We start from the raw sequence: 26,931 nt of genomic DNA on the forward strand, positions 1-26,931 counted from the left end.
ATTTTTAGTGTAAGAATAGTTTCGTTGGTGAAAATTTTACGTCTAAAAGTAGAGCTAATTTTGGAAAGTGTATTTTATACATTTTATATGTGAGGCCATGGCAGGATTAGCCAAGTGGAAATAACCAGGTATGCACTTGAAATGTAGAAACGTAGTTGTAGAGATAGCGTAGGATGGCAGATGGAAATTTGGGTAACATTTCCATAGAGTGAATTGCTGAAGTTATAAAAAAGCTAAGATCTCTAAAATGCAACTTGTATTATATATATGAGTAAAAGCGATTATACCTTATCATTAATAGATTTTTTTTCTCTAAAAAGTTTGCATTTGTAGATTCTTTAAGCATTTCTTTTAAAGTATTTAACTTAAATGTTATTAACTTTAAATTATTGTGTCCTTGTACTCCCACTTGAATAATATCATGTAATTAAGATATGAGATAGCTAACTTTACCATTGTCTGATTCTAGAGATAGAAATGTTTACTGCATGGCTCTTATCAATCTATTTGTCCATACCAGGAGCCAGGAAATTATATGGCCTGTGAGCCAAATCCAGCCCGCAGCCTGTTTTTTGTAATTAGTTTTATCGGAACACAGCCACAGCCATGTTTTTACATATTGCCTATGGCTGCTTTCATGATACAAGGCAAAACTGAGTAGTTGTGACAGACCATATGGCCTACAAAGCCAAAAGCATGTACCATGTAGTCTTTTATGGAAAAAAATTGCTGACCCTTGATCTAAAACCAAAAACCATGTGACCAATGATGTAGTCATAACTTCTAATAATACTGAATAGTCGTTACCCAATAGGATCAGAAAATCCCTGGAATTTATCTTGTCACTTGGGAAGATGTATACAAATTCAATTCAGCAATAAAAGAAACATTTTATAGTTATGAAAGTAGCAGATTTTAAAGACTGGGACAATAGTAAAATATCTGCCTGTAAGGATGAAATTGCAGCATTCTTTTTGGGGGAGGTTAGAAATAAAATGTTGACTCTAAGAACTTTAGTAGTAAAAAATAAAATTAAAAAGGGGCTAAAGGTGAAACCAGAAAATACATGGGCTGTGGAAGACAAGAGAGAAAAATATTCCAGGCCTCAAAATTCCTTTGTCTAGAACATGATAAATTATACCCAAAAGTTGGATATTCAGAGTTAATTTACTAAGTACACATAGAAAAGAGAGAATGTGTGTCTTATATAATATGTATCATTCAGCACAACACTTAAAAGATTACCTATTATGATTCAGTTCTTCTCCAGTGTTTGGAACCTTCCATATTAATAGAAAAATACAACACAAATTCCTTTTTATCACCTTAGTAGCCACACCTCCTAGGCCCACACCTACTTTTAACCACCTGTTAACAATAAAATAAAGTGGCCTTTATAGACAGATTTTCTTTTTTACTATTAATACTATTAATAGCGGATTTTTTCCAATTGGAGGAACTATCTGTGATGACATGTTTCAGAAGATTTGGGAAGAGTCTCTTTAAAAATTGTAAACTGTTGACTACTTATAATCTCAGCACTGACATTCACTCTAAAGCAAATTTGTGAGAATCATCCTTATTCAGAAATGAGTTAAAATGACACAGGAATAAGAATATAGATAGAGTCTCTTCTAATCAAGTAAATGCAGTCTTGATAAAAATCTATATTTTGTTTATGTCAAAACTATATGAAAAGTTTTTCTGGTCTATTATATTAGAGTACAAAGTGCTTTAAAAGAAAATTTATATATTCCCGAAAGTTTGAAAAGCATATAGGAATTTTTTATTTATGACCCAATTCCTTTACATTTGAAACGAAAAGTGACATAATGGTGAAGCAGAATTTTATATCAATTATTCCCAGAATCACCAGTAATTTTTGCCCAATCTTCTCTAAATTGGATTAGCTACTCTGCTACATAATGAATATTTTCTTTAAGTTTATCAAGTGTTTCTGTAGAAACATTAGAAATCTTTTATAAAACAAATGCTTAAAATGTTGTATTGATAGTTTTATCAGGCTTCTTGGACTTCTATAACAAAACACTTTAGATCAAGTAGCTTAAACAAAAATTTATTTCTCACAGTTCTGGTGCATGTGAAAGTCAAGGTGCCAGCCAATTTGGCTCCTGGCGAAGGCCTATTTCCTGACTTGCAAATAGCCATCTTCTCTCTGTGTCTTTACATGGCAGAGAAGGAACAAGGCGGAGAGAGAAAGCAAGGGGAGTAAGAGAGAGAGAAAGTGCACTCAGGTGTCATCTGAGAAGGGCACTAATCCCATCATAAGAACTTCACATTCATGACCTCATCTTCAAATACCACCATCACGTTGATGACTTCAACATGTGGATTTGAGGGAGACACAACTCAGTATATAGCAGTAGTGCAGGATCCATACTTTTAAATAAAATTCCTATCATCTTAGTGTAGAGAGCTGTATGTGTGTTAATATTATGCTCTTTCAGAAAGCTGTGAAAACAGGTAACTCAGATTTCTAAAAACCAATCCAAACTTTTTGAATATAATTCAATATAATACATTCTCTCATAAAATAAATATTTATTGAATGCATGCTACATATTTCACATTGCCTTCACGGTACTAGGCCCAGCCTCTTGAGATACTAAAAATGTATAACAAATAGATTCAGTTAACTTAGTATGGTAGAAAATATACTATAGGTATACATGACTTGAGTTACAAGTCATAATAATACATTAGTAGTGTATATACACAATAATCACTGAAGAATTGAAAAAAAAAGATATAACCACTGATAGGGCATAGTGAAAGAGAAACAGCATTTAAATATAGGATGACTCAAGCAAAAAGGCAAGAAGTAAAATCTTTATGTTTAAGAACCGCTCATTGACCAGTCTGACTAGGGTTCTGTGAGTGAGTTAGAAGAAAGGGGCAAGGATAGTTTTTGTTTGTTTGTTTGTTTTCATTAAAAAATGAGAAGTAGCGAAGGATTTTTACAAGGCTTTGGGTATTGAGAATGTTATATTCCAGGAAATTTTGTATAATGGCATAAGAACTAAAAAGAGAGGAAAAAGAAATTTTTAAAGAAGACATTGACAGGATTTGGCAACTTTAAAACTTGAATCATTCTTAAATCTCATATGGAAATTTTAAGGGATCTTAGAAATAGGCATCTTCCCTATAAAATTGTCAATAAAAGAGAAATGCAAATAACATGAAATATGGCCATATTTCATTTTAACTTTTAAGTGAATAGACAGCTTATATTTTCTTCATGCTATTCAAGTCACTAGTGTATAAATTTTAATAGAACTATAACCTCCACTGTCTTTTCTCTCTGTTCATATTTATACAGTTCAGATGATATTTAGAAGGCTAAATTATTGGTCAGTGGCTATATAATTGAAACCTAGCCATAATAACTATAGATAGAATTGCCATTAAATTTGCATTAGAAATAAAATATATGGGGCCGGGCGCGGTGGCTCAAGCCTGTAATCCCAGCACTTTGGGAGGCCGAGACGGGCGGATCACGAGGTCAGGAGATCAAGACCATCCTGGCTAACACGGTGAAACCCCGTCTCTACTAAAAATACAAGAAAATTAGCCTGGCGAGGTGGCGGGCGCCTGTAGTCCCAGCTACTCGGGAGGCTGAGGCAGGAGAATGGCGTGAACCCGGGGGGGCGGAGCTTGCAGTGAGCCGAGATCGCACCACTGCACTCCAGCCTGGGCGACAGAGCAAGACTCCATCTCAAAAAAAAAAAAAAAAAAAAAAAAAAAAAGAAATAAAATATATGACCATAATGTCAATTTTGGATGCTTTGTTCTTTTCTTTACAACTGCCCTAAGAAACAATGTCAGTAACTACTTCTTAAATGTGTATCATTCCAGTGTTTATTACTTTGTGACATGTTTCTACCAAGAGTAGAATTTTTAAAAGTTGCAAAGATTCAAGGTAGACATATCATATAAATAACTGCAGATTTGCTCTTGCTCAATCTCCATGTTGATCATCATGCCAAGTGTACTTGCTGTAGATTAGATGGAACTAGGGTTAATATTTTCCAGGGTCTACCCTGACTAGCCTAATCTAGCAGCCCCTCTGTTTCTTGCCTGCCAAGGAACACCTGTTGAAATGTCACTGGTCACTAAGATCTGATATCACTCTCCTTTTTTTTTTTTTTTTTTTTTTTTGAGACAGAGTCTTGCTTTTTTGCCCAGGCTGGAGTGCAGTGGCACGATCTAGTCTCACTGCAAGCTCTGCCTCGTGGGTTCACTCCATTCTCCTGCCTCAGCCTCCAGAGTAGCTGGGACTACAGGCGCCTGCCACCACACCCGGCTAATTTTTTGTATTTTTAGTAGAGTCGGGGTTTCACCGTGTTAGCCAGGATGGTCTCGATCTCCTGACCTCATGATCCGCCACCTCGGTCTCCCAATATGCTGGGATTACAGGCGTGAGCCACCGCGCCCAGCCTGACATCAGTCTCTGTAGATGAAAGCCAACATAATTTGGATGCATTCTCAAATCTAGACCACAAAAAAAGGAAAATACTTCAATAATATACCTTGCATAGGAGAGGCCCTCCTGGCCTTAGGAGTCCTCACCCTGTGTCACTTATTGGTTAAAAAAACATTATAAAAGGAAAATCTTTAAAAAAAAAAAAAGATAAAAGAAAAAGTTCTAATTCTCCCCTATTAAATCTAAATGTGGAATGTGCAATATGATAATTTAACTACATTTTATGCTCTTATTTTTTGTGAACAAATATGCTTAAGTTTCATGGTTTAATCTATATTGATGGGCTTTGCATCTCCCTTTGCTGAAAACTCTGACCCACTTTGTTCTTTTCTTTAAGATTACATTTTAGAGGCATTATTGAGGTTAGACTCATAATATCTGGGCCAGTTTATCCTAACAGGGCACATTTATCTGTTAATTGTCAAAAGAGAGTTCTGTAATAGAAAGAAAAAGAAGTAGAAAAAGAACTAGGTAGGAAAGAGAGGAGCTTGCTTTAAGGAAATTTTATACAGACATAATTTTTAATCTCTTTTTTGACTGATGTATTTATTAGTTATTACCCAGGTTTTATACTCTTCAGTTATGTATACTATTATTTAAAACTTCTAGAATTATTTATATTTTAAAATGTTTATCTCTAACTTCCTATGAATATTAGCATCCTCATTAATTTGGGGTTTTGGGTTTCGTTTTATATCTCTCTGGGAGATCTGTCATAAAATGCTTATTAACATTTGCCATTTTTTAAATAGTAGCTCATAAAATAAGCTTGGCACCGTGCTGGGTCTGTGATTTTTCTTGGATGCTCCATGTGTTGTGATACAGTTAGTTAACCCTTCCCAGATCCCAACTGGGGATCTTAGCCAACCTCAGTCTCAGCTACTCCACTGGGAACTGATCATTATTTCCTAGTAAGTTCTCATCCTACTATTCTCATGTACATTATAAGCATCAGTGAGACTGGGGATCATTGGTAACTATTTAAGATCAATAAAAAATGAAAGTACATTTCTTTCCATTGTGCCAGGGCTACATTCACAGATTGTAATTAGGAACTATAATTTGACAAACTTGTCAGTGAAAATCTCTTTTACACAGAGAAAGACCAGGATCATTATATCTACCTAGTAAACAGCTGGAACCCTCTTGCATTATTTATAGGTTTGATCTTATTTCTAAACACAATTAGGTCTCTTGGTAACTAGTTCACACTCACATTAAGCTTTTTTGTCTTCATTTCTACATGATTCATTCTCACTCTTGCCATTTTTTTTAATAAAACCATAGGAAAAAAATCATTCATCTAATTACTCAATGAGCTGATCATGTTCTGTCTGTAATGCTACCCAGACACTAGTGTAGTGGTATAAACCAATTTAATATTGTTCAGCTTAATAAATAAGGTCACAGAGCTCTTTGAAGCAGTAGCTACGTATAATCTAACAGCTTTCACTGCACTAAGGCATTGATCCTATTCTGTTTCCTGTAATGAACTTCTATGTGCCCATTTTGGATCAGGTAATTTATTTCACTCTGATTATTCAAACAAAACGAGTGCATGGCCTTACGGGCTGAAGGGTAATTCACTGACCAATAGAGCACCTTCTTCTTGTGAAACCTGAATAATAAGGAAATTGCATTCCTCTTCAAAAATGAAGATGAGCAATTACATTCAGAATTCCATTTGATGTGCTTCAGAGCTGCATCAGTAGCCTTCCATTGACGCATTCATGTATGCATAACACAGATATCCACGTCCTCTTAGCTCAGCCAGTGTTATCTATTTCTTTTCAGTCCATGAACCTTTATTATTTTTCTCTTTAAAACATAGCTTGAAACTCAATTTACATGAAAACATTCTACAATTAACTTATTCAACTTACTAATCTTTTTAATTTAAATTTGAGGGAAGTTTCAAAGATACACAAAAGTAGAGGGACTAATATAATGAGTACTAGCAATGTAGTCATCATTTACTCAGTTTCAGCAGTTTTTAACATGTTGCTATTCTTGGTCTTCTGTCCACACACTTAAAAAGAATTTTGCTGGAGTATTTTAAAGCAACTTCCAAGTAAGATATATATCATCCATAAATACTTGAGCATTTTAAACACAACAACAGCATTATTATTACATAAAACAAAATTAGCAATTCTTTCAAACTAATATTTTTATATAATAAGTTTTCTCCGTTGTCTCAAAAATGTTTATGCATAGTTTGTTTAAACTGAGGATCCAAAAGGTCTCCACATTGCATTTGTTTCATGTATTTCTTAGGTCACTTGTTTTTTTTTTTTTTTTTTTTTTTTTTTTTTTTTGGAGACGGAGTCTCGCTCTGCCGCCCAGGCTGGAGTACAGTGGCTGGATCTCAGCTCACTGCAAGCTCCGCCTCCGGGGTTCACGCCATTCTCCTGCCTCAGCCTCCCAAGTAGCTGGGACTGCAGGCGCCCGCCACCTCGCCCGGCTAGTTTTTTGTATTTTTTAGTAGAGACGGGGTTTCACCGTGTTAGCCAGGATGGTCTCGATCTCCTGACCTCGTGATCCACCCGTCTCGGCCTCCCAAAGTGCTGGGATTACAGGCTTGAGCCACCGCGCCCGGCCCAGGTCACTTGTAATCTAACAACAGTTCTAGCTCCCTTTTTCATAGCATTTATTTGTTGAAGAAACTTCTCTTATTTATCTTTACAGCATTTTCCCAATATTGATGGTCTAAACTTACTTAATTTGAATCATATGTAACCCATAAATCCGTCATATTGATTCTTCCCGTGCTTTCAGTCTGCCAGGAGCAGCCTGTCCTATATCACTTAAATAAAAATTGCTGTGCTTTATATAAATACAATAAATAAATGAAGTAAATGGCTATAATCAACAGAGTTAAATATGGAATTTTACTTTAAAATAATCATTTTGATTTTTGCTGATCTCACTGAGAAGCTTTCATGGTGAATTATCTGTAGGGTAACATGATTTTTGTCCCATCTTGCTAACAAGTCTTCAGCTCAAAGGAGAACTTGTGTAATCATTAGATATGACATATACATGCTTCACCTGTAAATACAGATACAGATTGTCTGGGTATACGTAGTTTTCTGTTGTGCTAAGAAACTATGCTCTTAGTATGAGCCATCTTTTCTACTGTTCAAATCACCCTGTTTTCAGTGTTTTAGAAATGATTTTTAAGATTTATAAAGTTGAGAGACCAGATGGTTTCCTTTCCAAACATTTATATTTTCCTCACCCTAATATCAGGAAGTTCATTTCAGATTGCATTTCTGTGTTTGAATTGTTGTGTTTCCTCTAAGTCGGAATACAAACAAGTTGAGATGTAGGATAAGTTTTCAATGTATTGTATTGCAAGTGCTGTTGCTACTTGTTTGGATAACATTGTACGAGTAATTTATTCCAAAAGTACATGGTCTAAAATCTCAGATAAGGGGTATAAAGTGCAGAGTGGGTTTCTGAGAATAGCTATGGGAATTTTACACATTTTTTTTTCTTTTCAACTAGCTGCAGTACTTGAGATTTTATGTAGTGCAGATATATGGGGAAAAGGGATTCCAGTTTATGTGAATAATAGCTGCACAAAATAAATTGTTTCTGGAATTGTTTAGGTAGTAGTGTTATTTCGTTTTGTTTTTGATGTCACATAACAAGATAATGGTTGGAGCAATTCTGAAACGAAATTTGTAAGAAAGACCCTTAAGAGAAAACCTAAGTCAGTTTCATCTAATTTCTCAAAAGGTTTATATTGAAGTCTGTTTCAAAGAGCTAAATGGAATGAGTAGGTAAAAGTAGTCTCATTTCAAAGAACCCAAATTTAGTTTGGTAATTTTTAATTTTCTTTTAGTTGCAAACAGTGAAACCCTCTTCACAGCTTACGAGTCTCATATGATCAGGTGTCTTATTTTCCAAATATATCATTCTTGAGGCTCCTGCATGTCCTGATTAGTAAAATGTTTAATATCTTTCTCTTTATCAATTATTTCTTTTGAGTATCTTTGGGGAAACTTTGTCCATGAACCATTGGCATTTAACTGAGTTTAAAGTATTCAAAAGGGTCAATCCTGCTTCCAAATGGCAGGTATAGAAACAACTTCAAAATCACATCAGCTCATTTATATCCTGCATCTTGAGGATTTCTCCTACCCCGTGTTACAGATGATGTTCTTCTAAACTAAATGGATGTTCTTTTTTATCTATTTCCTGTACAAATTTCTATCATGCCCTTCCTTTGAACTCCAAGTTTAGAACTCTTTTAGTTCGTAAAATGTTCAGCCATTGTTTCTGAAAGCTTGGTACCTGAGTGATTAGGTACCAAAGGATTTTCTGTCTCAGCCATATGTGTTTGCCAGAACCCTTCCTGTACCTTGAATACTCAAGCTAGTGGCTCTCAGACTTGAATCTGCATAAGGATCACCTGAGCATCTTGAAAAAAATGCATAATCCTTGACCTCATCACAGATATTTCATTATTTGGATTGGTCCACATTATGAAACTCTTTTTGGGTCCAGAGATCTTCACGTTTAATAGCATTCTAGGTGTTTCTGATGCAGGTGAAAATATGTTACTTACTAGAGCAGTAGTTTTCATATAGCTTGGATAATAAAATCATCAGAAAGCTCAAAAAGTATCCTAATTCCCAGGACCCTAACCTCAACCAGGGAAATCAGAGCATTAGAGTTTAGCAAGGGCTTAGGTATTTTCCAAAAGTTATCCAGGGGATTATAATCCACAGCCAGACATGAGAACCACTATTTTAGACTGCTATGATAAACATATAGCACCAGATATGTCCTCCCTCAATGGGGTAGATTCTCTTTGAGACACTTAATGTTTTTTATTTTTTTCTGTCATCTAACCTTCATCAAGGCCAACATTGTTCACCCTACCAGGATTTTCATGTTTTTAAAAATTTAGGGGCCCCTGTTCTTTTCTTACAAATTGGCCTTTCCAAAGTCATGTGTACTAAATGAAAAGCATATCTAAAGCTAAGAAATAGGGAAGTGCATCCACATTTGAACAATTTTTAAGAGCCTTTTATGTTAGGCCTGAAGCAGTTGCATTAAGTTGTGTTCAACTACACAGAGAAAATCTTGCCTTGCTAAAATTGCTAGTTATGTCCGTTTACACACTCTATTACAAAGCCCTGCACTCCTAGGCATTAGGTTTTAGTACATAGATCCAGACAGTGTTGTCTAACCGGAGGCCCTCTATGCCCTCACTGTAATTTAAGGTCAAAAATGTCAGCCTCCTTCACCTTGATTTCATGGTGATGGAATCCTGAACAGGGCAGAGATCAGCAGCAGTTTCAGCCTATACTATAAACCTGAAAAAGCCATGTAAATCAATCTGAATGGGGCCATTTAAGATAATTCAATAAAGACAACTTTAGGACCAAGGTTTAAATGTTTCATCTGCCTCCTCAATAAGTGAGTTGTTTTTAAAACCAATGGGAAGGAAATGGCATAGGGAGAAAGTGGACTTTAAATATACTTGCTCTTTTTCTTTAAGACTTGTTACCACAAAGCAATCATATATATATATGTGTGTATATATATGTTCAATAAGTAAAAATATTATTTCTTATTTTGTCAGTAGAACAATATCATAGGAGAAATAATTTGTATGAATTTAAACTGATTTTTTAAAATTTATATGTAATTATAGAAATACAAATTTTAACATAATAAATGAAGATTATTAAACATTTTTAAGTGCAAGGTTGATGTTTGTGCATGTGAAGAACTTGTAGAAAGAGGAGATGGAAGACTTTGACATTGCCTATCCATTAATCATTTCAACCCTTCCTAATAAACTTGCAATGTAATACAATGAACATACTTTCCATGCCAATGCAGTTTCAAGATAAGTTCTATAAACACACCTCCTGACCCCAAACCCCAACCTACCAACCAGTTTGCTGCCACTAAAGCACATCTATATAGGAATTCTAGTGTGTCCAATGATACAAAACAATATTAGATATACCTAGTGCCTTCTAGTCCCTCTCCAAACATCCTATGCTCAACATAAACTATTATCAGAATCCATGTATGATTTGTCTTACATTCTTACAAGTTTATTTCTAAATGTACCCTAAATGTGACCTCAGTTGAAACCCTGAATACATATAAGTAAAACTGCTAAATGCTAAGTGTGCATCTGTGTCCACTTTTCTGTGCCATAAAAATCACTCAGGGTTATGTGTTATTAAAAAAAATACAAAACAAATTTAGTGGCTACTGTGACTATTAGAAACACTCCTATAAGATTTCTACTGTAAGTAAGGAATTACTAGAAGCTTTCTCTGACTGCTTAACCAAATGTTAGGTTAGCTTCTAAGTTATAGAGTAGTTAGACATTTGAATTTAACAGCTTTATGCTTTTCTTTTAGCCATTACTTGTCGCAAGCAAGATGGAGGACAGGCTGAAATCCATGAGTGCCTACAGTATGCAGGCCCTGTGCCAGCCCTTACCCAAGCCTGCCAGATCCCCTGCCAGGATGACTGTCAATTGACCAGCTGGTCCAAGTTTTCTTCATGCAATGGAGACTGTGGTGCAGTTAGGACCAGAAAGCGCACTCTTGTTGGTAAGAATAATTGGGATGCCAAAGCTAGTACATGTCAAAGCAGAGAAACACAATACAAGTCAGACTAAGAGAGTTCTGACAATGTATTTGAAAAATAATATACCAATGGATTCAGATGTGTATTTTAAATTCAGTTGGCAGTGATAAAAGCATTATGTACTTCTAGTAGGAAGAAAAGGAAGCCTTGAAAATTGAACTCTGACTCCCTATATAATAGGCAGTAGATTATTTTCTGGTGTCGACATGATCTTTTAGTGGACTGCCTACAGACTGTGAAGTGTTTGGAGCAAAGTTTTTGGGGGGACTTTATTAACCCATTCTCACTGTCAAAGCCTCAGATTATCCTTTCTCACCTAGAAGGGGGAATGTAGTCTGTATCTGAAAACTGTATTTTAAACTGTAGTAATGACTGAAAGCAGGAATATAATGAGCAAGAGCAGGAGCCATCATGCTGAACTAAAGCTTGGTGCATTTGAAATATTGCCAATGGCAAAAGCAATCTAAAAATATTGGTGATAGTAGACTATTCAGAAGTGAAGTTAAAAAATGAACCACCTATATAATGAAGACTGTCAAAAACTATTACGCAGCTTATGAAGGTGAGAGATAAATATATGTAATTATCTGCAGTATAATTTAAAAGTATGTGAAAAAGAATGTTCTGAAAAGATAATACAAATTTTACTATGCAAAGTCCCCAATACTAACGAAAGCCTATATAGAAAACACTGTGGAGTGAGAAAATATGATTGATTTATAGGCTAGTGTTAAACATGGTTTAAAATGGAGAAAAGGAAATTAGGAAAGTAGGAAATGTAGGGATGTGTGAAATTAATGATGGTATTTTCCAGCTTAAATTGGCTTGGTTGTTTCTCTTCCACAGGAAAAAGTAAAAAGAAGGAAAAATGTAAAAATTCCCATTTGTATCCCCTGATTGAGACTCAATATTGTCCTTGTGACAAATATAATGCACAGCCTGTGGGGAACTGGTCAGACTGTATTTTACCAGAGGGAAAAGTGGAAGTGTTGCTGGGGATGAAAGTACAAGGAGACATCAAGGAATGCGGACAAGGATATCGTTACCAAGCAATGGCATGCTACGATCAAAATGGCAGGCTTGTAGAAACATCCAGATGTAACAGCCATGGTAATTCAATCTTTATAGTTATATATTTGCTATCTTTGGGAGTGTGGATGGAAAATACACATGTATTATAGTGGAATGGAAGTGAAGGTTTACAGAAGTATATTCTAAATCAAACTCTATGAAGCACCACACTATACATATATCATTTATATGTAACAGGAGGTTCAATGGCATTGCCTCATTGTCCAGAAGTTGGCAACTTAAGTCCCAAAGATGGTGACAGGAAGCCTGATGGGGCCCACATCTTACAAAGGGTAGGCAAAAACCGGTGCCAGAAAGGTCCCCCAGAGCTTATCAACAGCCTGTACATTGAACACACCCAACAATCCCCAACAAGTCTGCACAGAAAGGGAGTAAGGAGGAAATAAGATTTGAATCAGTTTGAGATTTAAACAGACTTTTAACAACCAAACTGGCAAGATTTGCAATGTGCTCAAAATGTTATTAAGCGTCAGAGAAGATGGAAACCAGTAACTGATGAAAACGCAAATGTTTCTTCTCCCTTGAATTCAGATTGGCACGTGCGCACACACACACACACACACACCAGAAAAAAAAAAAAAAGAAAAATGTGCATACTCTTGGGAAACTGTGTCACTTTTATTTTCTAAGCCAAAAAAGTAAAAAATGCAGTGGTAATAATTGTGTTGCCAAAAGGTGGTGAACAGTGCCATCTTTGACCAGAATATATTTAATCTTAATATAGGCAGTATTAAGCAATTTTCACTCTTATTGTTTTATTTTAATACAGTTGTCTTTTTATAATGGAATGAAAGAAGTTTACAGAGGGGCAGCCTGAAACACAGATACCACATACTTGCAAACACTGGATGATGATCTCTTACTTACTTGATAGAAGTGACCAAGAAAGGATGAGTTAAATTGCTAGGAGCGTGATACATGACAGTTATCCTCCAACCTTGCTGAAATATTAATAACTCTTGCTATTGGAATGGTGCTGCTCCAGTTTTATTATATGGTTCAGAAAACAACACTAATAAAAACCATCTGTCATTTATAAACCATAAAGGCATCATGGTGACATATTTACTGAAATCTCTTCAATATCTCTGCGCATATATATATCCATATATGTCCGCATATTATATATATATGTGTGTGTGTGTATATATATGTGTGTGTGTGTATATATATATGTGTGTGTGTGTGTGTGTATATATATGTATATATATGCGGCAGACAACTGTGCCCCTTTCGTTTTTTTAATTATACTTTAAGTTCTGGGATACAGGTGCAGAACGTGCAGGTTTGTGACATAGGTATACGCGTACCATGGTGATTTGCTGCACCCATCAACCCGTCATCTACATTAGGTATTTCTCCTAATGCTATCCCTCCCCTTACCCCCATCCCCTGAGAGGCCCCAGTGTGTGATATTCCCCTCCCTGTGTCCATGTGTTCTTATTGCTCAACTCTCACTTATGAGTGAGAACATGTGGAGTTTCATTTTCTGTTCTTGTGTTAGTTTGCTGAGAATGATTGTTTCCAGCTTCATCCATTTTATGGTGTATATGTGCCACATTTTCTTCATCCTGTCTATCATTCATGGGCATATGGGTTGGTTCCAAGTCTTTGCTATTGTGAATAGTGCCACAATAAACATATGTGTGCTTGTGTCTTTATAGTAGAATGATTTATAATCCTTTGGGTATATACCCAGTAATGGGATGGCTGGGTCAAATGGTATTTCTAGTTCTGGATCCTTGAGGAATCACCACATTGTCTTCCACAGTGGTTGAACTAATGTATGCTCCCAACAACAGTGTAAAAGTGTTCCTATTTCTCCACATCCTCTCCAGCATCTGTTGTTTCCTGACTTTTTAATGATTGCCATTCTAACTGGTGTGAGATAGTATCTCACTGTGGTTTTGATTTGCATTTCTCTAATGACCAGTGATGATGAGCTTTTTTTCATATGTTTGTTGGCTGCATAAGTGTCTTCTTTTGAGAAGTGCCTGTTCATATCCTTCACCCACTTTTTGATGGGGTTGTTTGTTTTTTTCTTCTAAATTTCTTTAAGTTCTGCCTATGAAGAAGTTTCTAAAAGTCTTGTCATTTTGTTGTTACCTTATCACATAGGTCCTATTATATCAAAGTCTAGTGACATGCAAAGAAATGATAAACGTTTGAGGTGATGGGTATCTCACTTATCCTGATTTGATCATTATAGGAGTATGCATGTACTCTGTAATATCACATGTTCACCATAAATATGTATAATATTACCATCTTAACTATCTTTAAGTGTATCATTCAGTAATGTTAAGTACATTCACATTGTTGGGCAATCAATCTCCAGAAACTTTTTATTAAAAAACAAATTTTATTGTGTATATTTAAGGTAAAAAAAAAAAAAAAAAAAAAAGGTTTAATGATGTGAACTCCAAAAACTCCACAACATTGAAGCTCTAGATATAAGTATTTTTCAGGTTAATATATGTGCATTGCTGAGTTGAAGATTAGTACATGCCTTGAGAACAATAACTATAAAAGTAAAGGGAACTTAATATTTATAATTGGTGTACTTTGAGAAACATCTCAGAGTAATTGAATATTTTATTTATATCAAATAACATAAGTGTTAGAAATTAGATACCAAGAAAAATCTAAATTCCCTTTCTACTTAGAGGTGATAATGTAGAAAACCGTAATTAGCCATTACAATATAAAATAGAAAATCACTTTAAAAATGTGTTTATTTTGGAATGCAGCATGTAAGTGTTTGCTCACATTTTAACTTGTTATGCACAGTGAATCACTAAAATAATCATTTAACATTACCTGTGAGCTTCCAGAATAACATTCATATTTTCTCACTTTTGCCTTGATCTGTTAATTAGATGCATGAGACCATCAGCAAGTCACTTCAGTCAATCTTATGTTTAGAAAAATCTTTTAAAATATTCTGTGACTCTCACAGAAACGTTTGATCCCTTCAAAAAAGTAAAAGAACAAAAACAATTGAAATTGGCCAAAGGCAGTATACATTTCTTATTTTAGTATTGTCAACTCATAGCATGAAGAATGCAGTACTATATTTTAGAGAAAGGCACTTATAGAAAAAGAATGAATCTATGATGACATTGACTTCATGGGGATTCTGAAAGGATCTAAGAAAGATCCTTAATGAAGTGAATGGTTCTAGCTTAGTTCTTCTGCATGTCCTGCATCATTCCTTTCTCAATCTGGTATCTGATGGGATGTCCAATGGATATTTCAGTGTTTACTAACATAATTACTCGAAGTAAAGACTTGAGAAATTGAATCTCTAATGCCTAATTTCTTTGGGAATTCCTACTTTCCTTAAATATGTTCTGCAAATTCTGGTGTTTGTGGAATGTTACGACTTTGCCACTCTATCCCAGTCATCCCCTAATTATAATCTCTATGACAACCGCATTCTTCCAGCCAAATCAGCTTTTTAGATGGATGGTTATTAAGTGGCTCTGGAGAAAAAAGTATCTTCTTGCTTTCAATTTAAACATAAAATTGATCCCCATGTGTGTGCAGTGCAATGACAATCCCCTATTCAATAGTGTCCTTGGGGTATTTCTGTTTAATCATTGTTGTCTATCTGTGGATCATATTACCAGTTATTATATTCATAAACCAGTTTGACTTTCACCAGTTTAATTATATTATTTTAGACTATTCCCCACTAGGTCACTTTTTTTAATTCCTTAAACTTGAGGCAGAATTCTGTTATTTTTGAACTTCCGTGTAACAATAGACTCTGTGCTGAAAAGTGACATAACTGCATTGCCAAAATCAGATATTAAAGTATACTTTGGAGGTGGAGCAAGATGGCCGAATAGGAACAGCCCCAGTCTCCAGCTCCCAGTGTGAACAACACAGAAGAACCGTGATTTCTGCATGTTCAACTGAGGTACTGGGTTCATCTCACTAGGGAGTGCCGGACAATCGGTGCAGGTCAGCTGCTGCAGCCCAACCAGCAAGAGCATCACCTCACCTGGGAAGCACAAGGGAGAAGGAATCCCTTTTCCTAGCCAGGGGAACTGAGACACACAACACCTGGAAAATCAGGTAATCCCACCCTAATACTGAGCTTTACCAAGGATCTTAGCAAACGGCACACCAGGATATTATATCCCACAACTGGCCAGAAGGGTCTCATGCCCATGGAGCCTCCCTCATTGCTAGCACAGCAGTCTGCAATCTAACTGCAAGACAGCAGCGAGGCTGGTGGGGGGGTGGGGGGCCGCCATTGCTGAGGCTTAAGTAGGTAAACAAAGCTACTGGGAAGCTCGAACTGGGTGGAGCCCATAGCAGCTCAAGGAGGCCTGCCTGTTTCTGTAGACTCCAACTCCAGGGACAGGGCACAGCTAAACAAAAAGCAGCAGAAACCTCTGCAGATGCAAACGACCCTGTCTGACAGCTTTGAGGAGAGCAGTGGATCTCCCAACATAGAGTCTGAGATCTGAGAACGGACAGACTGCCTGCTCCAGTGGGTCCCTGAACGCTGAGTACCCTAACTGGGAGACATCCCCCCTAGGCGCAGACCGACACCCCACACCTCACATGGTGGGGTACACCCCTGAGACGAAGCTTCCAAAGCAAGAATCAGACAGCAACACTCACTGTTCAGCAATATTCTATCTTCTGCAGCCTCTGCTGCTGATACCCAGCAAACAGGGTCTGGAGAGGACCTCAAGCAATCTCCAACAGACCTACAGCTAAGGGTCCTGACTGTTAGAAGGAAAATTAACAAGCTGAAGGAAGGACACCCACAGCAAAACCCCATCAGTACATCACCATCATCAAAGACCAAAGGCAGATAAAACCACAAAGATGGGGAAAAAGCAGGGCAGAAAAGCTGGAAATCAAAAAATAAGAGCACATCTCCCCCTCCAAAGGAACACAGCTCATCGCCAGGAATGGATCAAAGCTGGATGGAGAATGACTTTGACGAGATGAGAGAAGAAAGTTTCAGTCCATCAAACTTATCAAAGCTAAAGGAGGAATTACGTACACAGCGCAAAGAAACTAAAAACCTTGAAAAAAGAATGGAAGAATGGATAACTAGAATAATCAATGCGGAGAAGGCCATAAATGAACTGACAGAGATAAAAACCATGACACAAGGAATACATGACAAATGCACAAGCTTCAGTAACCAACTCAATCAACTGGAAGAAAGAGTATCAGCGATTGAGGATCAATTGAATTAAATGAAGCAAGAAGAGAAGTCTAAAGAAAAAAGAGGAAAAAGAAATGAACAAAGCCTTCAAGAAGTATGGGATTATGTGAAAAGACCAGATCTACGTCTGATTGGGGTGCCTGAAAGTGAGGGGGAAAATGGAACCAAGTTGGAAAACACTCTTCAGGATATCATCCAGGAGAACTTCCCCAACCGAGTAAGGCAGGCCAACATTCAAATTCAGGAAATACAGAGAACGCCACAAAGATACTCCTCGAGAAGAGCAACACCAAGCCACATAATTGTCAGATTCACCAAAGTTGAAATGAAGGAAAAAATGTTAAGGGCAGCCAGAGAGAAAGCTTGGGTTACCCACAAAGGGAAGCCCATCAGACTAACAGCAGATCTCTTGGCAGAAACTCTACAAGCCAGAAGAGAGTGGGGGCCAATATTCAACTTTCTTAAAGAAAAGAATTTTCAACCCAAAATTTCACATCCAGCCAAATTAAGTTTCATCAGTGAAGGAGAAATAAAATCCTTTATATACAAGCAAATGCTTAGAGATTTTGTCACCACCAGGCCTACCCTACAAGAGATCCTGAAGGAAGCACTAAACATGGAAAGGAAAAGCTGGTACCAGCCATTGCAAAAACATGCCAAAATGTAAAGACCATTGAGGCTAGGAAGAAACTGCATCAACCAACGAGCAAAATAACCAGCTAATATCACAATGACAGGATCAAGTTCACACATAATAATATTAACCTTAAATGTAATTGGACTAAATGGCCCAATTAAAACACACAGACTAGAAAATTGGATAAAGAGTCAAGACCCATCAGTCTGCTGTATTCAGGAGACCCATCTCACATGCAGAGACACACATAGGCTCAAAATAAAGGGATGGAGGAAGATCTACCAAGCAAATGGAGAGCAAAGAAAAGCAGGGGTTGCAATCCTAGTCTCTGATAAAACAGACTTTAAACCATCAAAGATCAAAGAGAAAAAGAAGGCCATTATGTAATGGTAAAGGGATCAATTCATCAGGAAGAGTTAACTATGCTAAATATATATGCACCCAATACAGGAGCATCCAGATTCATAAAGCAATTCCTTAGAGACTTACAAAGAGACTTAGACTCCCATACAATAATAATGGGAGATTTCAACACTCCACTGTCAACATTAGAAAGATCAATGAGACAGAAAGTTAACAAGGATATCCAGGAATTGAACTCAACTCTGCACCAAGCGGACCTAATAGACATCTACAGAACTCTCCACTCCAAATCAACACAATATACATTCTTCTCAGCACCACATCACACTTATTCCAAAACTGACCACATAATTGGAAATAAAGCACTCCTCAGCAAGTGTACAAGAACAGAAATTATAACAAACTGTCTCTCAGACCACAGTGCAATCAAACTAGAACTCAGGACTAAGAAACTCAATCAAAACCGCTCAACTACATGGAAACTGAACAACCTGCTCCTGAATGACTACTGGGTACATAACGAAATGAAGGCAGAAATAAAGATGTTCTTTGAAACCAATGAGAAGAAAGATACAACACACCAGAATCTCTGGGACACATTTAAAGCAGTGTGTAGAGGGAAATTTATAGCACTAAATGCCCACAAGAGAAAGCTGGAAAGATCTAAAAATGACACTCTAACATCACAATTAAAAGAACTAGAGAAGCAAGAGCAAACATATTCAAAAGCTAGCAGAAGGCAAGAAATAACTAAGATCCAAGCAGAACTGAAGGAGATAGAGACCCAAAAAACCCTCCAAAAAATCAGTGAATCCAGGAGTTGGTTTTTTGAAAAGATCAACAAAATTGATAGACCACTAGCAAGACTAATAAAGAAGAAAAGAGAGAAGAATGAAATAGACGCAATAAAAAATGATAAAGGGGATCTCACCACCAACCCCACAGAAATACAAACTACCATCAGAGAATACTATAAACACCTCTATGCAAATAAACTAGAAAATCTAGAAGAAATGGATAATTTCCTGGACACTTACACTCTCCCAAGACTAAACCAGTAAGAAGCTGAATCCCTGAATAGACCAATAGCAGGCTCTGAAATTGAGGCAATAATTAATAGCCTACCAACCAAAAAAAGTCCAGGACCAGATGGATTCACAGCTGAATTCTACCAAAGGTACAAGGAGGAGTTGGTACCATTTCTTATGAAACTATTCCAATCAATAGAAAAAGAGGGAATCCTCCCTAACTCATTTTATGAGGTCAGCATCATCCTGATACCAAAGCCTGGCAGAGACACAACAAAAAAAGGGAATTTTAGATGAATATCCCTGATGAACATCGATGCAAAAATCCTCAATAAAATACTGGCAAACCGGATCCAGCAGCACATCAAAAAGCTTATCCACCATGATCAAGTGGGCTTCATCCCTGGGATGCAAGGCTGGTTCAACATACGCAAATCAATAAATGTAATCCAGCATATAAACAGAACCAAATACAAAAAACACATGATTACCTCAATAGATGCAGAAAAGGCCTTTGACAAAATTCAACAGCCCTTCATGCTAAAAACTCTCCATAAATTCGGTATTGGAACATATCTCAAAATAATAAGATCTATTTATGACAAACCCATGGCCAATATCATACTGAATGGGCAAAAACTGGAAGCATTCTCTTTGAAAACTGGCACAAGACAGGGATGCCCTCTCTCACCACTCCTATTCAACATAGTGTTGGAAGTTCTGGCTAGGGCAATCAGGCAAGGGAAAGAAATCAAGGGTATTCAGTTAGGAAAAGAAGAAGTCAAATTGTCCCTGTTTGTAGATGACATGATTGTATATTTAGAAAACCCCATCATCTCAGCCCAAAATCTCCTTAAGCTGATAAGCAACTTCAGCAAAGTCCCAGGATACAAAATTAATGTGCAAAAATCACAAGCATTCTTATCCACCAGTAACAGACAAACAGAGAGCGAAATCATGAATGAAATTCCATTCACAATTGCTTCAAAGAGAATAAAGTACCTAGGAATCCAACTTATAAGGGATGTAAAGGACCTCTTCAAGGAGAACTACAAACCACTGCTCAGTGAAATAAAAGAGGACACAAACAAATGGAAGAACGCACCATGCTCATGGATAGGAAGAATTAATATCGTGAAAATGGCCATACTGTCCAAGGTAATTTATAGATTCAATGCCATCCCCATCAAGCTACCAAAGAGTTTCTTCACAGAATTGGAAAAAACTGCTTTAAAGTTCATATGGAACCAAAAAAGAGCCCGCATTGCCAAGACAATCCTAAGTCAAAAGAACAAAGCTGGACGCATCACGCTACCTATACTACAAGGCCACAGTAACCAAAACAGCATGGTACTGGTACCAAAACAGAGATATAGACCAATGGAACAGAACAGAGTCCTCAGAAATAATACCACACATCTACAGCCATCTGATCTTTGACAAACCTGAGAAAAACAAGAAATGGGGAAAGGATTCCCTTTTTAATAAATGGTGCGGGGAAAATTGGCTAACCATAAGTGGAAAGCTGAAACTGGATCCTTTCCTTACTCCTTATATGAAAATTAATTCAAGATGGATTAGAGACTTAAATGTTACACCTAATACCATAAAAACCCTAGAAGAAAACCTAGGTAATACCATTCAGGACATAGGCATGGGCAAGAACTTCATGTCTAAAACACCAAAAGCAACAGCAACAGCAACAAAAGCCAAAATTGACAAATGGGATCTAATTAAACTAAAGAGCTTCTGCACAGCCAAAGAAACTACCATCAGAGTGAACAGACAACCTACAGAATGGGAGAAAACTTTTGCAATCTACTCATCTGACAAAGGGCTAATATCCAGAACCTACAAAGAACTCAAACAAATTTACAAGAAAAAAACAACCCCATCAAAAAGTGGGCAAAGGATATGAACAGACATTTCTCAAAAGACATGCATGCAGCCAACAGACACATGAAAAAATGCTCGTCATCACTGGCCATCAGAGAAATGCAAATCAAAATCACAATGAGATACCATCTCACACCAGTTAGAATGGCAATCATTAAAAAGTCAGGAAACAACAGGTGCTGGAGAGGATGTGGAGAAATAGGAACACTTTTACACTGTTGGTGGGATTGTAAACTAGTTCAACCATTGTGGAAAACAGTATGGCGATTCCTCAAGGATCTAGAACTAGAAGTACCATATGACCCAGCTGTTCCATTACTGGGTATATACCCAAAGGATTATAAATCATGCTGCTATAAAGACACATGCACACGTATGTTTATTGCGGCACTATTCACAATAGCAAAGACTTGGAATCAACCCAAATGTCCATCAGTGACAGACTGAGTTAAGAAAATGTGGCACATATACACCATGGAATACTATGCAGCCATAAAAAAGGATGAGTTTGTGTCCTTTGTAGGGACATGGATGCAGCTGGAAACCATCATTCTCAGCAAACTATCGCAAGAACAGAAAACCAGACACCGCATGTTCTCACTCATAGGTGGGAACTGAACAGTGAGATCACTTGGACTCAAGAAGGGGAACATCACACACCGGGGCCTATTATGGGGAGGGGGGAAGGGGGAGGGATGGCACTGGGAGTTATACTTGATGTAAATGACGAGATGATGGGTGCTGACGAGTTGATGGGTGCAGCATACCAACATGGCACATGTATACATATGTAACCTGCAGGTTGTGCACATGTACCCTAGAACTTAAAGTATAATAATAACAAAAAAATAATAAAGTATACTTTGGAGCCACATAAATGTTCATCCATCCTGATGCATGGTATTAAATATAGCAACTGCATAAATGACGATATATAAACACATTTATGGCATATCTGCAGTAAAAACATAATACAAATTTTGTATATTCACTCTTGGTATGAAATCTTGCAAGGTGTCACTATAGCAACAATTTTTTAGCATTTTTTTTTAATTATACTTTTGAGTTCTGGGATACGTGTGCAGAACGTGCAGGTTTGTTACATAGATATACACGTGCCATGGTGGTTTGCTGTACCCATCAACCTATCGTCTACATTAGGTATTTCTCCTAATGCTATCCCTCCCCTAGCCCCCCATCCCCCGCGACAGGCCCCAGTGTGTGATGTTTCCCTCCCTTCTGTCCATGTGTTCTCATTGTTCAACTCCCACTTATGAGTGAGAAGATGCAGTGTTTGGTTTTCTGTTCCTGTGTTAGTTTGCTGAGGATGATGGTTTCATCAACCAATATCTTAGAGGAATATTGTGATGAATAAAAAATGTGTTATTTGATTTTTGAGTGATTTAAAACTGTTGCTATCCTCTCAAGGAAATAGGAGAGAACAGCAACAATTTGATGATTAATTTATTAGAAATTTATTGAGAGCCTAACCACACAGTACTAGGTACTTCTCAAGTTAATATCTTCAAAATGTTACAAAACAAAGGGCAGAATATCTGGAACTTTTTTATTATATCATTTAATCTTCATATTTTGAAGAATCTTAGAGGTAGCCCAGCTTATGCAAGGTACATATATACAAGATTTCTATTTAAATAGAAAGGATAGAACGGTATTGTGCTACCCCTCAGCTTGATCCAGTGCTCCCAAATCCCTTTATCCTGATGTACATTTTACATTTCTAAAGCGTGTATCATCTCATAACATACTATATAATTTACTTATGTTTCTTGTTCTTTATCTCCCATTCAAGAATAGAAATTGATGAGGATATCTTAGACTGTTTTATTCACTGATGTATCCAGAGTACCTAGAACAGTAGGTGCTCAACAAAATTTGTAGAATAAATGGACGAATAAAAAACTGGATAGAATGATTTTTTTCCAGATAAAGAGTTACTACCTACTGGAGTTGCAGTGGTTTCTGTAGTTTGGGATGACCGTAGCAATTTCTTAAAATAAGACAGTAATGAATTTTGCTTCATCAATTGACTTTTTCATTCACTAAAGAGTTCTCTGTTGCATGCAGTGTTATTTGATAGCATTTTACCCACCGTGGAACTTCTTTCAAAACTGGCGTATATCCTCTCAAACCCCACGACTGCTTTATCAACTTCATTTATGTAATATTCTAAATTCTTTGTTGTCATTTCAACAATTGTCACAGCATCTTCATCTGAAGCAGATGCTATCTTAAGAAATTACTTTCTTTGCTCACCCATTGAGAAGCAGTTCCTCATCTGTTCAAGTTTTATCGTGAGATTGCAGCAATCCAGTCACATCTTCAGACTCCTCTTCTAATTCTAGTTCTCTTGCTGTTTCTACCACCTCTGCAATTACTTTCCCCACTGAAGTCTTGAGCCCCCTCAAAGTCATCCATGAGAACCACTTCATTCAAACTCCTGTTAAGGTAGATATTATGACCTCCTTCCATGAATCATGAATGTTCTTAATGGCATCTAGGTTGGTGAATCCTTTCCAGAGGTTTTCAGTATACTTTGCCTGGATCCATTGGAGGAATAACTATGGCGAGTATAGTCTTACAAAATGTATTTCTTAAATAATAAGACTTGTAAGTCAAAATTACTCTTTGGCCTATGTACTGCAAAATAGATATTGTGTTAGCAGGCATCCAAACAACATTCATCTCCTTGTACATCTCCATCAGAGCTCTTAGATGACTACATGCATTGTCAATAAGCACTAATATTTTGAAATCTTTTCTCTGAGCAGTAGGTCTCAGCGGTGGGCTTAAAATACTCGGTAAACCATGCTATAAGCAGATGCACTATCATCTAGGGTTTGTTGTTTCATTATTGAGCACAAGCAGGGTAGATTTAGTTTGATTCTTAAGGGCTCTAGGATTTTCAGTATGGTAAATGGGCTTGAAGTCACCAACTGCATTAACCCCTAACAAGAGAGTCAACCTGTCCCTTGAAGCTTTGAAGCCAGCCATTGACTTTTCCTCTTTAGCTATGAAAGTCCTACATGTTGTCTTCTTCCAACAGGAGGCTGTTTCATCTACACTGAAAAATCTGTTGCTTAGTGTAGTCATCTTAATCTATTACCTTAGCTCGATATTTGAGATAACTTGCTTCAGCTTCTATATCAGCACTTGCTGCTTTACTTAGAACTTTTATGTTATAGATAGCTTCTTTCCTTAAATCCAAACCAACCTCTGCTAGCTTGCAATGTTTTTTTAATGCAGCTTCCTCACCTTGCTCAGCCTTCATAGAGCTGAAGATAGGATCTTGCTCAGTTAGGCTTTGGTTTAAGGGAATGTTCTGACTGGTTTGGTATTCTATCTAGATCACTGACACTTTCTGCATATCAGCAGTAACACTCTAGCACTTTATTATTTGTGTGTTCACTGGAGCAGTACTTTCAGTTTCCTTCAAGAAACTTTTCTTTGCATTCATAACTTGGCACCCCCAAACAATTACAATAGTAACATCAAAGATCACTGATTGCAGATCACCATAACAGATGTAATAATAATGAAAAAGTTTGAAATATTGCAGGAATTACCAAAATGTGACACAGAGACACAAAATGAACACATGCTGTTGGAAAAATGGCACCGATAGATTTGCTCAATGCAAGGTTGTCACAAACCTGCTATTTGTAAAAAATGCACAATCTGCAAAGCAAAATAAAGCAAAGCCCAATAAAATAAGGTATACCTGTAAAACATTCTAATATACTTACATTATTTCTTTATCAAGTTTTATTACTCTATGTAATGCATTGGGTATTAAGTCTTAAAGAGAACTGGTGCTGAATACTATTTAAAAAAATCAAAGCCCAATTCAGATTTGTCCTTTGAAAATAGTCATACTTTTGCTGAAGGAATTCCATACTAATTAAACTTTAATGAACAAAATGATTCCATATTTTACAGCTCAATAGTTTTTATTATTTTGCTCTGACTTTTTGTGCTTAAAGAAAAAAATTAAAATTACAAAGAGAACATAAATCAATATATCAGCCAAAATATTAAAATATATCTGTCGAAGTATTGAGGAAGAAAAAAAGTCTTTTTCAGTTCATCTAGAGAAATAAGGGAGAGTTCTAGGTTTATTTACTGCCCTATTGTCAAACAAAATACAATATTATATTTAAGTGCTGGGCATACTTTGCTTTGTGCACTAAGAGTCATGATCCAATGGCTCTAAAATTACCAGGCCTTGGTACTGCTGTGTGGACATCATACTGACATTCAGAAAGCTAAAATACATTTTTTGTAGGCCACTTTAATTATATTCATTTGTCTTCCAAGTGTAGTAACAATTAAATAGTTCAGAATAGTTTGTCTAATGCCTTATTAATATAAAATAATGTCTTTTTAACATTAATTTTTAAATATAGTGATTTTTATTGACTTTTCCATGTTTTCTCTCTTTGCCTAGTATGCTTGTGAATGATATTACAGAAGACTTTCTGGACATTAATGAATAGCTTAAGCAACTGCTTTTTTGCGAGCATCTGTAGAATTCAAAGTGTGCTTTGCTAGCACCCAAAGTTACTCTTTAGAAATTTGCTTCATACCAGTTTGCACTATAGCACTAATTATTGAAATAAGAAGGCTCTACAAATATTACAAATAAGGAAAAACCTTTTAATATAATATCTTTATATTGTAAATATGTGTGTGGAATATTTATATCCTTGTGTGGCAACATTTAACATTGTTGCCTAATAGCCTAAGCAGTCTACTGCTTATTCCACCAGCCTCTCACAGTTCTGACATAGATGATTCCAAAGCAAGTGTCATGTTTCAATGACCATTGCTAGCTACTGCAAGGAAGGAACTATAAATATCAAACACTGTTGTATCACTCAGGGCCTCTAGTATACATGCCTCAGCTGTGGCTTTTCTACTGGCATTTGTAGGAACAGGAAAGAATCATCGGGGAAAAAAAAAAAAAAAAAAAAAAAACTTGGGAAAGGAATACATCCTGGATGAATTTTTAAAATTATAATACCCAATTTACAAATAGACTTTAGTTTAAGAGTTGGTGCTTTTAAGTTGAATATGGAACTCAAGATAAAACTGATAAATATAATCATGAATATGGGTAGAGAATAACCCACCTGACCACTCAACCATAAAGTAATTGCAATGTATTACTTTTTGTAATAGGATTCTACCAAAGATTATATAGGTTTACTATTAGAGGTTAATTAGAAACAAAATTGAATAAGAAATTCTTCCTTATCATAGTGGATACTCGTATTTGAGGAAGAACATGTTTAATTAAACCAGGCAGAAAAAGCAATAAATAGAGTCTTGTAAACAAGCTGAAATGGAGTCCTAATTTCTCCAAAGAGCTTTTCCACTTGGTAGAATTTATTTAATGTCTAATTCATTTCAGATTTTCAATGTCTCATTTGATAGCATAGGTAGAGCTAGTACTGCTTTTGCAGTTATCATTCACAACTGGAATCTTTTTTTCCTTTCAAATGTAAAAGAGAGGCAGGGGGTGAGGGACAGACTTTTCCTGAGGTAACTAGTTGCAAGTTTA

At 36.5% G+C, this 26,931-nt stretch overlaps 1 protein-coding gene across 2 annotated transcripts in view; it reads left to right on the forward strand.

Moving 5' to 3' along the window:
• The window catches only part of THSD7A (thrombospondin type 1 domain containing 7A), a 789,627-nt gene that overhangs the window by 697,712 nt on the left and 64,984 nt on the right, over positions 1–26,931 (forward strand). For both annotated transcript variants that reach the window (XM_074035410.1, XM_005550102.5), the window contains 2 exons: positions 10,903–11,097; positions 11,981–12,244. In XM_074035410.1, coding sequence (XP_073891511.1) covers positions 10,903–11,097; positions 11,981–12,244 — 459 coding nt within the window. The remainder of the gene's footprint in view (positions 1–10,902; positions 11,098–11,980; positions 12,245–26,931) is intronic.

Source organism: Macaca fascicularis, chromosome 3, assembly GCF_037993035.2.
Source record: "Macaca fascicularis isolate 582-1 chromosome 3, T2T-MFA8v1.1".
In the NCBI taxonomy this organism is placed as follows: Eukaryota; Metazoa; Chordata; class Mammalia; order Primates; family Cercopithecidae; genus Macaca; species Macaca fascicularis.